The 16663-nt window shown below is 30.5% G+C and overlaps 1 protein-coding gene across 2 annotated transcripts; it reads right to left on the bottom strand.

Annotated features, from left to right (window-relative positions):
- Positions 1 to 394: 394 nt before the first annotated feature.
- Positions 395 to 15716, bottom strand: LOC124368999 (1,5-anhydro-D-fructose reductase-like). Of its 2 annotated transcripts, none has more exons than XM_046826597.1 (7): positions 15584 to 15716; positions 12375 to 12496; positions 8962 to 9132; positions 6106 to 6306; positions 3744 to 4000; positions 1403 to 1553; positions 395 to 639 (listed from the first exon to the last, which is right to left on the bottom strand). In XM_046826597.1, exons 2-7 carry the CDS (start codon positions 12450 to 12452, stop codon positions 493 to 495), a joined length of 1005 nt encoding a protein of 334 aa, XP_046682553.1. In that variant the 5' UTR covers positions 12453 to 12496; positions 15584 to 15716; the 3' UTR covers positions 395 to 492. The 2 variants fall into 2 exon arrangements, with proteins under 2 accessions (XP_046682553.1, XP_046682554.1); XM_046826598.1 differs by having other exon boundaries at positions 15628 to 15660.
- Positions 15717 to 16663: the final 947 nt, after the last annotated feature.

Here is a 16663-nt window from a genome sequence, read left to right on the forward strand (position 1 = left end):
TAATTTAACACTTTTAATAGACATGATTTAATGAGAAGTCAAAAAATAGTAAAATGTTCTATGATATTCCCACATATCACATAGGTTGTACATTATCTCTCAATATGACGGTTTTTTATCCTCTCATAAAAGAGCTATGAAATGTTTTTATGATCTTCATAGCATTTTTTGCTTTATATATTGATTAGTTTAGCAAATGCTATAGAAAAATAATGTCTAATAAAATTTACTTTGATATATTTCCATTTTCAGAGTCTACTATCAAATGGAATTGGTGTTCAAGGCTAACATCTAACTACAGGTTTGCGAATGGAAATATCCTACTTTTATAAATATTAAAAGTTTTGCTAGCACAATCTCCGATGTTTATTTCAACAATAAACAAAGATCGAAATAAAAACAACAAGCAACTTTTATTTTTTAACATTGTTTTATTATACATATTTTTTGCTCTAAATACTTAACAAGTATGGTATTAAATAACTTTATACACTATTTTTTTAGTATAGGGAATGGATACTCAGGGTGTTTGTCAACACCTTTTAACATTTCAGATACTCCAAAAATGCGTCCATTCTCTCCTCTGTCTAAGGAGTTCAGTTCCGACATTTCTTCATCACTCAATTCAAAATCAAACACCTGCAAACAACATAAATTAGAGACACACACTAAATAAATAATAATATGAAATAAGAACAAGTTCTTGATTGCGTTCAAAACCGAATAGAATACATTTTATGGTACTTCACAAATAAAATATATAACTGCATATTATATGGTTGGCGTTTATTGTTAACTTTTTAAGTATATTAACTTTATTACTTAATATTCTAAATCTGTATTTTATGAAAAATAACGATTTCGACCTTCACACAAATTTCATCATTATGAATAAAAACCAAAAAACAAAAAAAATACCGTAACTATTATATATTTTTACAGCAATAGTTTATAATGTTTTATTTAAATATTTGTGTAACTATATGAAAAGTTAAGAAAACACCAACTTAAAAAGTTGTGTGCCTTGGCATAAATATATTGCAAGAACTCTATAGTTAGGAGATAGTGAATAAAGAAAGGTATATTTAAATCTTGATAACGAATCCAAGCATCCTTAAAGGAGCACACCAGGAACTTCCAAAACAACATTAAGATTTAATTAAAGAACTTTATGGACAACAACAATATAATCCTAACTCATTAAACTCAATAGAAACTCTGGTATACCAAATTCGTTCTTTTACTGTATTAACTTCCACGTTTGCTAGTAGTTTACATAAGTTAACGCTAAGCCTACATGCAATAAAATAGAGTCACTATTTCAGATGATTGCCTGGTGCCAAACAGTAACATTAATAAATATATAACAGTGAGTTATAAGGTGTAAATACTCTAAACTTACGAGAAAGTTTTCACGTATACGGTCGGGACTGTTACTCTTCGGGATGACGCCGGCTCCTAGTTGAATAAGATGTCTTAGCAAAACTTGGGCAGGAGTTTTCTTATGGGCTTTTGCGATTCGTATGACTGCTGGCTCCTCCAGTGGATTATGACTGAAAAAAGACATAAATACTTGTTAAGTTGATAGATTACTTGTTTCCAAATCTTAAATTCAACAAAGTGGGTATAACACAAGAACAATTTTAAGACTATGTACAATAAAGTACAGAGAATATGGTTTACAATATGCGTATCACCAGTTTTTTTTCTATCCCCCTGCTTGAAATATTTTCCATTTGCGTAAAATCTAGTTGGAATTTAACTTAGTATTGATGCTTAACTTAATAATTTTGAGTATAACTTCATGTTACCTGATTTTGATTATGAAAGCTATACAATTGTTTAACTTTATAACATGGTTCAATTAGCTGTAATATATCATGTTTGAAATTGGTATTTAAGTAATCCGTTAGCAGTAAAATATTTAGGGTTTCATAAGACAATAAACATATGATGTCTTATTATCAAGCAGGAAGATATCCTGTTTCGTTTCTGTAATGTTTTGACGGTAGGTAAAAATTGCAAGCACGATTTTGCTAAGACGGACCAAAACGGGAGGAAGTGATGATTATAAAGGGTTGGTGTGGGAGTACGGAAGAGGTAGTTGACCCTTTTATATTCCCTCTCAAGCCAACATTAGTCGATCTCGTGGTCGTCACATTTTATAGCTAGAGGCTGGCAGATTTTGTTTTAAGATTTATTTTTTCCTATGCTTCTCCCATTTTCTTAGATGAAATAATGGGATCTGCAAATTTGAGAATACAATATTAGGATATATCATACAAAAACAAATTTGCTCAATCGCAAATAGGGCAGTTAAATTGGTCCCTTTTAAGCATGGATTTTTTGGCAATGTTTCGTTTCAAACACTCCTTCGACTCGTAAAATGACTATAGATCGATATTTGATTGTCATTAAAAAGGTTGTTGTCATTATTTTTTATATTTTTGTAAACGCCAAATACCATTCACTTGAATTATTATCAACATGATAAGAATTAATTCAATAATCTCTCCTGGCGAATCTTCGAAGTAACTCTAGACTTCCAAATTGCAAACTGATTTTTCTTTACAAAGCATGTACCTATTGTAATTAAATAAAAACGTACATACATGCCAAAAACCTGTATAACACAATCACAAACTTGCTGTAAATTCACATTTGCGAAATAAGCAAAGTGTAGACACGAGAAGAAATTTTACTCTAGATGCTTATTAACATACGATATGTCGATCTGGTTATGGGTTATAATAGTTCACATACACTAATCACATCCCCATCAAATTAAACTCGATTTCCTGTAATTCAACCCTCATTTATAATAAATATTAGTTCAATATATTATGTTTGTATGCATTGAAAAATAATTGAGGCAAGAATATTAGGTGACCACAAAGTCTTGGCCTCTTCTAACCTTTTCAATAATACACACAGTAGAAACGTTTACTTCAATGATTATTTATAGGATCTACATGGCTTTTCCTCGTAAGTTATACACTTTTCCTCCTTTCGAAATTTTGATATATGAAGCAAATGAAAATGTTTAAATGTTACCCCAACCTGTGTTACCTTATTTCAAACACATTAGTATAAGAGTAACAACTATATGGTGAGAAGTAGAAGTCTCATTGTTTATCCTGTCCAAAATGGTAACTAGTTAATGTTCTTAGATACATATACCTGTTATTATATTATAACTAAGCTAATATATATTTTTCTTACGTAAGTCAGTGTTTAGACAAATAAATACTTGTTTCAAGTCGTCTTATAATGTATACATTGATAAACAGCTTATCTGATTCTAAATATGTACTGTGCATAATTTTAAATTGTACAGTGACGCTTTATGTTCAGCTTACACATATATGCTACACTTATATCTACTATTTTAAAACGGATTATTTTTACATTTTATGTTTGTTGTGTTGTATGATTGTTTTTTGTTTTGTTTTTATATTTTTAATACTTATAAATATATTCGTAATAAAATAAAAACTCCACAGTGTTTATAGGAATCACTGAATTCAAACCTGTAATCTTTCATTGATGGAACGTTTTGTGTAAAATAATGTAAAATATTTTTATTTAATTCTATTCATAGATTTTTTAGCAATCTTAGCGATGATAATTTATTTAAAACTTATTCCCAAATTAGTTTTCCGTATTCAGGTTGAATCCTCCACTCCGTATAACCAAAAGTGCAAATGCTGATATATTCTTTATTAACATAATGAAACTCTTGCCTTTTAACAGTACGCCCTTCCTGTCTGATGGATTCAGAAGTACCCGGCGAGCCTAGGGGTGAATAGGCAGTGACTGTTACTCCATGGGCCTTTCCCCAAGCTATCAACTCCTTCTGCTGTAGATACAGATGGCACTCCACTTGGTTGGTGGCTGGTTTTACTCTTGCTATCTTCAGTATTCTCTCCAGCTGGCTAATGTTGAAGTTGGACACACCAATAGCTTTGGTTCGGCCGCTGTCTACTTGTTTTTCCATAGCCTGTCATCAAAGTGGTAATAATAACATACTTAATTGAGATTACTAGAGCTTTTGGGATAGTTTGACTATCCATATTATAGAAGCGTTAAGGGGAACATTCTGAAATCGTTTTCCAGGTATTTTTTGTCCAAATAATATGGTTGATAGGTTCAATTATAAACAAACACTTAAATAATTTTTATTATTCTAATGATTCTAGAGGCTCCCAGATGCTAAAACATTTTCATTAGCGACGATTTCTCCTTAAGATTCCATATATCGAAATTTTCCTAACGTCAGAATAATATAACAAATTTCCGTAAGCTTCTAGAACGCGGCAGCGTCCAAGAGCTAGGAACTCCCAGAAATTAACATTTTGCAGAGTCACAATCCTTCCAGGAGTGGTGAGCTTCCATACCCCAAGATCTTCCAGACGCTGGGAGCTCTCAGATTCCTGAAGTTTCAAGGTCGGAAAAATCCAAGAACGTACTTAAGTTGTGCGTTACCAGAGGTCAGAAAATTCTATGTTGTACAAAGGCTTTCAGGGAACAGGAAGCTCTTTGACTGCCAGTCGCTTGTTGTAGTGGTATATTCAGATGCTTTAAGGTGCAATTTACCCGTTTTGCAAGCAATCATATAGCTAGCAACTCACTAGGCTTTTGTGGTGAGATAATGAGATACATATCAATCTTTACTCATTTGTAGAAAATTAAAGTTCCATTAAATGTTAAGTAGCCAAAAAGTATACAAATAGTTTACGACTCTGAAAATTTAAATAATTCTTTTCTAATTTTAAAATTGTTCTGACATTATGATAAATAATTTTTACAATTATCAAGGAAGACACAATAAACTTACAGTAACATATTATAAAAACATATTACAAATGGAGAAATTTTTGTGTGAATTAACATTTCCTACAATAAAAGTTTTTAAAACTGCACTTAATAGCAGTTGCTATATTGTTATACAAATTAAACATCGTAAATCTAGTAATTCTATCTATATATTTGGATTACAGAGGCAAAACTTGATTTTAATAGTAAAATTCCATTATTTATTAGACATGCTACAGGTTTGACACTAGCATCCCTACATATATGTAATTATTCCATATCTAATCAATGATTCAATTAGAGCATGTCTCTGATGCTCTAATTGAATCATTGATTAGATATGGAATGTAGCATAGAGATACCTGCATCCTACTTGTAGTGTGTTTAATAAGTATCCGTAATAGGTATCTAAGGAATAAGGCAGTACCTAGGCCTCCGCGCATTTGTGGTCCTCGCGGGCGATGAGACGACAAATAAAAAGTAGATTTTTGCGTTGTACACATGTACTCAAATTGAACACACGCACAGGGTTTTAAATTATATTCGAGTAATGTCCTTTATTTTATAGTATATCTTTATTACTGTGGAGGGAAATAAAATAATTCCAGTATATTTTTGTTATTTAGAGTCGTCAACGCTGCGTGTGCCGACCGCACTACCTGAGCCGTCTGGACCATAATCACATTTGATGGGATAGTTGACTTTGTCTTTGATCCGTTGTATGATTAGAGTTGTTAAAGTAGGACACGTCTATTTTTTAATAATTTGTAACTACTTATTGTCACAGACCACCGCTTTTTATGAAAATAAATAAAAGTTTATTGTATTTTACTTGGTATTTGAAAGTTTTTAGACGTAAAAAAATCGTTACGCCCCTATATTTTTTAAACTGGTAAGGGCTGTGTTTTTGTTCCCACGGCCTGAATGTGGGTAATTTTTCCCTCAGTATGTTCTTACCTGCACCTTCTGATTATTGAAGGCAATAATAATAGAGAGGAATCTAAAACGTTCATAGTGTAAAAACCTATCGTTTTTAGGGCAAAATCCTCTTAAGTTATCATTGCCTGATGAGACATATCTCAAAACTCACGGCCAAAAATAAGTTGCATTGTTCTCGAGGAGTGAAAATCGTAATAGATATCAGTGCAAGAGTTTTTACCGAAATCAATATTCTGTCTGAATTTATGTCCTAAAATAAAATTAGACTAAATCAAATTTTTAAACGTCCTTTGTCTTGTGTTATTCACTGCATGTATTGTACACAAATATAAAGCTTAGGAAATGACATACCTTCCAAATAGCAACTATATCTGTCTTGACATCTATTATTAAGTTGCCGTCTTTATCTCTGGGCAGAACCGCTTCTGTACTGTGGACTAGGCCTACGGGATTGTGGATGAGGTAGAGGTCGACGTATGCGAGTTGGAGAGCTGATAACGATTGCCTCAGATAGTCTTCTACGAACTTCTCATGCATGGCGATCCTGGGCAGCTGAAACAAGCTTTCTTCATAGAACTGGACATTCAACTGAATTTAATATTCATAATTGATATGTCATTTTCAGAGCACACGTATAAAAGATTTTAAGTATCGAATAATAATATTGAATTTCGAAGTAACAAATCACTTAAAACAAAATAGTGAAATTGAGCACAGCTAAAGCTATTATTTGGATTAAGATCTTTCCGTGGTATATAAAACTCAGCTTGGATACTCTTTGGCATTAATAAATCATACAGATAATATTATTTTCATTGCATATATATATATATATAAAATATTCCTTTAACTTATGTCCGTATTTTTTTAGCTGTTATTGTAACAAAATATGCTAAACTAGTAACAATACACAAAACCCAAGTTGCTATCAAGCGTTATGTAAACTAATTAATAATAAAACTTCTCACTTGGTAATTTTTATTAGTGACTTTAAAATGTGGTCATACTTACATTTCAGTCCTACATGAGGTGTTCTGTAAAAAATTGTTAAGCTACTAGCTCACTAACCAGTATTGAATTTTTCTCAAACCTATATGAGACTGGTGTATATCGGGAGGCTATTGTTGGTATAAACTCAAACCTTATTAATATCAGTGAATGTTCTGTATACACTGGCTTAAGGCTCAATGTGGGCAAGTTAGATGTCCTTCATGTTGTTCCACACTATTTTGTACAAGCACTGACGGATACAGGTGTTAGAATCGCTCTTGGCGGTGAGTCATAATTCTTGATGTTTTGCCTGATAGCAATCTAACATTCTTCGATCACTTTATTCAAGCTACCTAGCGTGCTCTCAGGAGGCTGCGAGGCTTGTACGGATATAAAAGTCTGCTGCCGGAATTTGCTATGCTTAAGCTCATGCAAGCAATGGTTTTTTTCAGTCCTTTACTAAATTTCTATCCTGCGTACGGCAGCAGCATCTTATGGAATGACATGGATTGGATTCAGAGACTTTAGAACTCTGTTATTTTTTTTCATTTTCAGCTTGGAATCGATCACGTGTCGCCTTATCGCGATGCTGTCAACTTGTTAAACATTGAAGCCGTATGTAGGAAGCTGTATGACCTGAATGAGAGATTGTTGTTTCGAGACGAGGTCTCGAACGCATCATCTCCCATGGCTATCTGCCAAATTTTCGGAAAGTAAAACGTAAAATTGGAAGGAAAAACTGTTTCATACTTCAGTCCACATTTGTGCAAGACCTCCCCGTAGATCTAAGTAAATTGTGCATTTGGATCTAATCTTTGATATAGTAAAATATGACTACTCTTAATAGGCCTGTGGTTTTAATGATTTCTTATAAGACATTATGTAAAATTAGAATAAGCGAGATAAGTGAGTATTTCTAAATAAATAAAATTAGTTAGATTTTTATGTTTTAATTTTGTTCTTTTATATTGTACTTGCATCTTTTACTTAGTTTTTAGTTATGCCATCAGTTCACTTAAGTTGTTCTGGGAAACAGATATTACCGAGAAACGCTTGTTAATAAAGTTATTTTATTTATTTATATTAGTTCTCTTCGGGGATTCCTAGAAATGTGACGCAAAATTGTGGGAAATCTTATAACAGGCTGAAATAAATATTGTTAATGATAAATACGAACGTACAGTATTTACATAAAAACATGACTTGAGGAAATTATGTATTTTATCCTTTCATCATTGATAAAAACGTTAGCAAAAACTGGTAATCTTCCTTTATCATATTTCATTTAAAAAAATATTTCCCCAAATTGAAAAAATGAAAACAACATTTTTTCCCTGAAACTATTTAATTTATGTGCTTACAGTAGGAACACGTAAGTTTTTACTACACATATTTATCTTCAGCTGTTTTAATTGGACCTGATTACAAAAATTGCTTAAACATCCTACACTATATGCCTGTAATTAATATTTGGAGTGATCAAAAAAACTTTAATTTTAACGTGTCCGAGAAAAGTTTCTTAACATAAAATAACCAAAAGTGTATTTCACCACCTTCGATAGTATAAGTCCAAGATCATATCACTGATGGATGCTATACGTAACTACTTTATTTTCAGTAGGTGGGATAGCCTATTGTTATTTTAACTTGTTGAAATAATATAAATCAATGTATTACAAAGATAAATGTTTCATGCCATAATTATGTAATATATATATATATATATATATATATTATATATATATATATATATATATATTTCATGATCAACATAGTCAAAAACCTATGAATGTTTAATGACACACTTTACCGCTAAAGTTAATCTTTTACTGGTTCAACCATTATTAACTATACAAATAAATTAACTTTCACTTTGGGACAGTTATTTTCTATGATAACATATTGCATGTTGAAAGTAAGTTTAAACAGATACGTAAAACATTTCCTCAACCAACTTTATGTCCTTCCCTAAAATAACTAAACAACTTTCATTTACTTCAAAAACACTTGGCTCAATAAAGTTTACCACGGTTTTAAAGAGCTGTCTATTCTGTATAACTAATAGTCTGAACTACGTCCTTTATTAATTTCCAGCCAACCTTGAATAACTGTAAAGAACATACATAAATGAATAGTTCATACAAAACCAGTAAAACTACAATAGTTCAAGTGTTTCTATCAACATATACTGTACAAACTGGTTTTTGTTAGTTTTACCTTCGTTACAATAAATAGTTCATCTCGAGCTATTTTTCCATCGTCAAGCCATCTCTTCAGCGCCCTTCCGATGGCCTTTTCGTTCTGATAAGCGAAGGCAGTATCGATATGTCTGTACCCTGCTGCTAGAGCGGCATCCACAGCGGCTTCGACTTGTGCATCATTTGCGTTCTGACAAACAACAGGATATTAATATTTGTTTAAGCATGAATGTTTAATACTATTTACAACTAGAGAACGCAACACACGCCATTTTTCGAAAAGTCAAGTTTTTATTACTCTAGATGATGGCAAACATTCATGAGAGTTCTAATAGTTATTACTACCTCGTAGCATTTCCGTTTTAGATTGCATCGGTTATGTAAATCATTTCTAGGAGTTTGAGTTTCTCTTCAACGTTGGAGTGGATGTAGTACGTGGTACTTTGTGTTGGTCAAGTGTGCATAATATCTCCATAAATAGCGATCTGACAATTAAAACAAGTGTCTCATATCAGATTTACATACAGAATACTTGGTAAGAAATTGAATTTATTTGTAATGAGTTATATTACTGTAAAACATTATCTACGATCCCGATTAATGCATTTAGTACTTACACAATTTTTAATTGCCTGTATAATTATATCAGTCCATATATAAAGAGTGTTTATATTTAAGATATTTATTTTAATTTATAACTGAAAATACTGCACATCGTAAAATGTATGTCATCTTATAGTTTTGGCAAAAATGTTGCAAAAAAGGCATGGAAGTCAAGAAACTTGTGTCAACATGTTTTATAGGTTTTGGTAATATGCTCTATTTAGTCGTAGGGCAATTCAGCACGTAATTCGAAAACCGGGTAAAATGTGGCAAAAAGAGTAGGGTTTTGGAGAGCATTTGAAGTTTTAGCCATCAAACGAGTATTCAAAAGCAGCTATAACTCGTCCGAGACTACTCCATAGTGTCAAATAAAACTAGTCCATTTAAAATTGTGTTGCTTCAATTATGAAGATAATATCTTAAACTATTACACTGCCGCAGAATTGAGTATGTTAGATGTAAACACTTTTGACAAGTTCCTAAAACAGATGAATATATAATAACTGTGCATACAATATTCTATTCTTAAAACAAAGCATGTCTCACATCGATAGATAAATTAAACGGCTAAATACACTAAAAGAATTGGTGTCTCAATACTTTTTTTTAAATTGTAATTGGTAGTTTTAAAATAATAAGACGCTTTAAATATTGAATTATATAAAGGAAAGAAATTATACCTTAAGAAACTCGATTCTGAAAAAAATAATTTTTGTAATTGCCATTACCAAGAAGTTTTATGGTTTAATGATACCTACTATTTAATTTTCATATAACTTATTAGTCATCAGTGGCGGCGCAGGAGCGTACAAAGAGTTGCACCTATACCTCCTTGTTAAACAGCACTTTCCGTCACCCCACTATCATGAACTTTAAGCTTTCAATGTTCACAGAGTAATATAAAGGAACTACCTATTTAAACACTTCAATAGAATAAATTGTCAATTTTTATGACGTCTATTTTTTTCAAATGCTCTCAAGGGAGTACGCATTGGTTCCCCCATCCCTGATATACGAGGGATTCCATATCCTCGTATATTCCATATCTCCCAACCCCCTCCTCTAATTTTAAATGCCACCACAACATTTTCTGGTGGCACTCATGGGCAGCTCATTGCTGGAGAAATACAAACTTCTCCGTGTTCTAGTTAACATTGATACCGAGTAAGTATATAAAATAAATATGATAACAAGAATTACAATTATGAGATAAACAGAATAATTTGCTTTGTACGAGAGAACGAATCATTTACTTTGTACTATTAACTATACGATGATCAGAGTAATAAATATTCCTGTTATATAACAATCTTTCTTGATATTTGCATTTCATCAGTTTCAATATATATAAGACTATAGACAATAACTATATATATATATATATATATATATATATATATATATATATATATATATATATATATATATAAGACTTACATATATATATATATATATATACATATATATATATATATATATGTAAGTCTTATATATATAGTTTATCTGTATCTTAAAAAGTCAGTCAAATTTAGATCAGACCAAATGTTTCGTGAAATATATTTTTCCTGTGGTTGGAATGAACATGGACTGGATAGTTCTGTAAGAGTACAGCTGTAATAAAAACCTACATTTTATCCAACTCGGCGGACGTTTATTACATAAGATCTTGGCTTTCCTACCACGTAGACTTTTAACCTTGTTCTCTTAGCTTTACTGCAAGCAAACCTTTGGTGAACTGAACATGACGAGGAAGTTAAAGACAACGACAACATATGTTAAATATACAGGATGGTTGAATAATCTGTCTTAGAACCGTTCAATAATTATAAGTAAAATTCAATTACTTAAGTTCATTACATCACATGTGTCATTATGTTCTTATAAATTTCGATTTACCTGTAATCCATTAAACTGAATAATATAAAAAGGAACTGCATCTCTTTTAACCTTTACCTTACCTCTCTACAAAAGAAACTGGGGAGTAATGGTTCAAATTTAATATTTTGGTATTAAGTTGATATTCTTCATGCAGGCAATAGCTATAAAAATAATAATGGAAAACTTTGCACGCCAAATGCATTACTAATTCCCTCTGTTGAAAATGTATGATTTTTATCTAGTCACACAAACAATAACCTGTTTATGGCCCAACATTTTTATTATAAATTTTCTTTCATTTCATAAGACATATGGGGAGTGTTAAATCTAGAATTTTAAGTCCAGTGTTGCCACTCCCACCATGGGGTTTTATACCAAAGGTTTTGCATTTTTTGATTAAGGATATTACGTGTAAATTAACGTTTTTGAGCGAAAGAACTATTGCAGAGTGTTAAATAATTTAGATAAGTGTAATTTTTCTATAGAAACCATCATAAGCCTTCCCATTGGTTATTGGTTACTGTTACTATATTATAACACTAGTTACTATTTAGGTTATCGATTGCTTCATATAACTTTTCTTGAAGGTATCCTCTTTTGATCTTATCTTCCAAACAGTGATTGTAATTCATAAAACCCTGAATAAACCATTGACCGGAAAATGTGTTAGTATAAAGGTACCATTTATGAAATCAGCATTTTTATGATGCCTGATAATTCTTCATACTGTTGTCAGTGGCAATACTAGTTCATCCGTAAGGTACATTGATGATTTTATGACATTGATGTCAGAATATTGTTCCATAATGTATTTTTTAAGAGCTAATAAACCGTTACTTATACCATTCATAGCATTAATACTTATACAATTATTTGCATCATTTACTTATACCATTACTTAAGTATTTATTGTAACTAAGGTTGATTGTTTCATGTAAAAATACTGCTCACCTGCCAAGTTCCAAGCCCGACCACCGGCATCTTCATGTTTGTCGCTGTTAGGAAAATAGATTTTATCTTTGTCGCCATTTCTGTGAAAACAACTCAGCAAGCCGGTCTAAAATCAAACTAACCTATGAACAAAGAGCTCTGATGAGACCGTTGCAGGCACAAGTAATATACTACACTATATATCTAAATATCAAGAAGTTTATAACCAACACTATCGCCTTATCTTTTATCTTTAACGATAACATGGAGCCGAGTGGATTGCAAATAAAACAAGAACATCTGACTTCCTACAGAAGTTATTTAATCTATTGCACAATGGATGTAATCACTCAATTGTTTAAGTGCTCCATAAAATCAGTGACGATTTTCTTTTTAGGGAATGTTTATCTTAAATGAATCGTTGACTTAAACATGCCTACAGTACTTTAGAGACAACATGTGATTTAGACATGTTCAACTATTCTGCAACAACGTAGTTTTAAATTTACACTTGATAATTATATGTGCATGCAATAATACTGACCTAATAAATTGTTGCTTTTACATTATGAAACTTCCACACTAAACCATTTCATAGTTTAAATCGTAACTAATCATCTGCAATTCCAGATTAGAACAGGCTCGAAAAATAATCTCGGTTATTAGTCTAGGCAAATATCGATATAGCTTATACACAGGTACCCGGCTACGTAAGTCTATTCTTGAGGATAAGCAATGTACACTTATTAATATGTATTGAAAAGTATTTTTAATACTAACTTATTTTGTTTTAATATTTAAAAGATGCGTAAGTGATGATTTTTACGGATTTAAACCTTTATTTGCACAAAATATTTTTTTAATTATGTATTATTTCAATTTCACCGGATATATATACACATTAACAGTGTGATAATTATTAATGAACGTACGAAGAAATTAATTTATTCCGGTGAAATTGAAATAATACATAACTAAAAAAATATTTTGTGCAAATAAAGGTTTACATCCGTAAAAATCATCACTTACGCATCTTTTAAATATTAAAACAAAATAAGTTAGTATTAAAAATACTTTTCAATACATATTAATATATATATATATATATATATATATATATATATATATATATATATAAGGTATACAAATATACGTAGCAAAGAACTGGGAATTTTATTCTTAATATTTAAAACGTACGATGATTTACTTTAAGTATAGTACCTGACTATTGCCAAATCACTTTTTAGGCGATATTATTAAAATTGTTTTGATTTTATTTAGTGTCATATCAAATCTAATCTCATATTTTACTTGGAGGTTTTAATACCATTTACATTTTTGGACCATTTAGATATCAGCAGATTATTTGGTACAATAAAAACAATTTTTATAATTCCACATTTTTCTTTTTCATAAATTTGTAGTAAATAAACTGGCAAATCCACTGAATTTAAAGAAGTTTACAATAGCTAAATCCTTCCACACAGTAATTCACTGTTGTAATGCGTTCTGAACGTGGATTATGCACCGATTAAGGCCAACTTCCCCTAATCCAGCTTTATTTTCTCTATAATCTTTTATAACTGATTTATTACATTTATAAATTAAGAACTTTTATATGTGTGTACCATTCAGTATTGACATTAAAATTCTATAAAATGGTGTTAAATAAAATTGCTCATCACTAATTTATTTATAGAAACCTAAAACCCTGAGAGCTTTAACGTAAGCAAGCTTCAACTTTATTACCACACTAAAGGAAACGAATAGCTTTAAGTAATATAATCATCTATTTAAAACTCTGCACGCGTTACTCAAGGCTACTCGCAGGTGATTTAATATTTCAAAATCTACCAAAATAACTTTTACTTTTTTCATTTATGTGTTATCTAAATAACTGGAGTTAGCTATTCGGTAACTCTCTTCATTTTTAAACGGGAAATTTTAAAAGTGAAATTTGTCATTTACAGAAATAATTAATAAAACATTAAATCGCAGTATTAGATATAATTCATGTGGCGCATAAGATATGTAAAATTGAATCTATCTACCAAAAAAAGATAGATAGATTGTTGTGTTGTTTTTGTATACATATACAATATATACACATATACAACATACAATATACAACATTAACAAGATACAGTTAATGTTGTAAAAATAAATTCGATAAGTTACTGTAATATAGTGTATTATAGTGATAAGATAGTGTTCAGAATGTATTACGTAAGGGATACTGTTTTTTTTACAGTGCGTTATTCACCATAATACACCGTGCATCTTAATTATCGTTTACAATCCGCAGATAAAAAATAATGTAAACACACATTTGCAAACTTGACTTGTAAATTTATAAGAACTAACCTATTTATTATAAATCCATCAAGGTTTGCAAACTACTTTAAAAACTTATTCAATGATTAATCCGTTTACTTTATACTTTGCTACTATACAATTTAATGAATATAACTTATATATTTATGACTTTAAGACTTTATTTTACTGCATTTAGTTACGTGATAGAGTAAATAATGTACATGCAACTGTTAAAATGCATTTAATTTTAATGATTTTGTGTTGTGTAGCTATACGGATACATTATTTTACAATTGTTATGTTGTCAAACCCAATACGCTAACGTTATCTTAAATGTACTTCCTTCGTTACTATCATTGTATTAAATTTAATACCAATAATTTAAATATAACTTAGTCAATTTTGATTTTATACGTAGATCATAGTATATGAAAAGCATTCATTATTTAATAAATTTAAAGTATTCTAAAATAACTTAATCGGAAATATAAGAAACAAATTATTACAAGTGAATTAATAATAGATTATGCTAAATCTTGTACAGCAGATGAATATAAAAATAGTTTATATATATATATATATATATATATTATATATATATATATATATATATATATATATATATAATATATATATATATATATATATATATATATATAATCACTACATAAAACATTTCTAGGTTGTTTAATATAATTCCAGAGTACAGTATAAGGTTTATACATATATAGCATATTATTCAACTCTATTACGCCTCTACATGCTATCTTCTTTATTTTTTCATATACATACAATATTTGTTATTTACAATATTTCATTATTTATAATCTTCAGTCTTAAAATATATCTTACTTCCAATAATAGAACATCTGGAGTAGTTAGTTTTGTTTTTTTAGGAGTAAGTTATAGTTTACCTGGTTTGTTAAGATTTTGACACTGACTAAATACTAAAACACACCTTTAAGTTTTGCTTCAACCTATACAAACTCTGTAACAAACACAGACAGAAAGGAACTGAAAAATAAAGACTATAGGGCACAGTTGTTGTATCGGACAGAAGATAAAGCGTCGAAGGTCAAAGATAACTGAAACCTGACACTCCCACTAGAGGTCACAAGTTTCTGTATACTCTGCAGTAGTGTTTATTTAAACTTACAAGCATTTCAAAAATGTTACCTTTTCTATGAATGACATCGGTTTTGAGATCGTGTGATTTATTGAACTGGTATTATAATAATTTCAAAGCCATTGATGAAAACGCAACCAATCTTAATCCGTATTGTGCAGTGTAAAAGTTCGACAAATATTATCACGTCACATACTGAACCAATAGAAACTTTTTCAGCTGATTTCCTTGAGAAACTTGGAATGTAAAAAACACCATTTGCTACGTGGAAACACAAACGATAAGTTGGTGATGATACGAAAGGGGAAAATAAGAGTACTGTTATTAAAACACATGGTCTTTCGTTTCCAGTTTGTCAATTTTTTTGATAAAAACACTTGTATGAAGGGAGATTTATTTGTCTTTTCTTGAAGGATATCCGAACTAACTGATGAGAATAAGACACTTGAGGAATGGCTCTGCACCACTGTGACACTAAATATATCATGTAAAGGGGTAATATGATTTGGAGAGTCAATCTAGAATAAACAGCTTGATATTCAAGTGAACGAAAGTATTGACTCTGCAGTAGGTTAATTAGCTTCACATTTTAATAGAGGATTAGGTTAAAACAAAGTATGGGATGAACGAAATGTAATTACGAAAGAAATAGTAAATAACGAGAAAAATATTCCTAACAATAAAGCATAAACTATAGGGGGTGAAGTGATTTGCACTATGTTCCAAAATTAGGATTATACATTTTTAGAAGGTCTCAGAATACAGTCGTGGACAATTACTCCATTTTGGGTCCATTTATCCTCCTATAAAACATGCATCAGCTTAATCAATGTAATTATATACATTGTTCCAATTTAAATACAGATTT

Source organism: Homalodisca vitripennis, chromosome X (assembly GCF_021130785.1).
Source record: "Homalodisca vitripennis isolate AUS2020 chromosome X, UT_GWSS_2.1, whole genome shotgun sequence".
Lineage (NCBI taxonomy): Eukaryota > Metazoa > Arthropoda > Insecta > Hemiptera > Cicadellidae > Homalodisca > Homalodisca vitripennis.

Bases quoted from the DNA above. Each gene is read 5' to 3' on its own strand.
- LOC124368999 (XM_046826597.1), bottom strand. From the start codon at position 12,452: ATGGCGACAAAGATAAAATCTATTTTCCTAACAGCGACAAACATGAAG. The intron at 6,307-8,961 runs GTAAAACTAACA...AGCTTGTTTCAG, and splicing joins AACTATTTATTGTAACGAAG to CTGCCCAGGATCGCCATGCA. The intron at 1,554-3,743 runs GCAAGAGTTTCA...GTCTTTTTTCAG, and splicing joins GAAGGGCGTACTGTTAAAAG to TCATAATCCACTGGAGGAGC.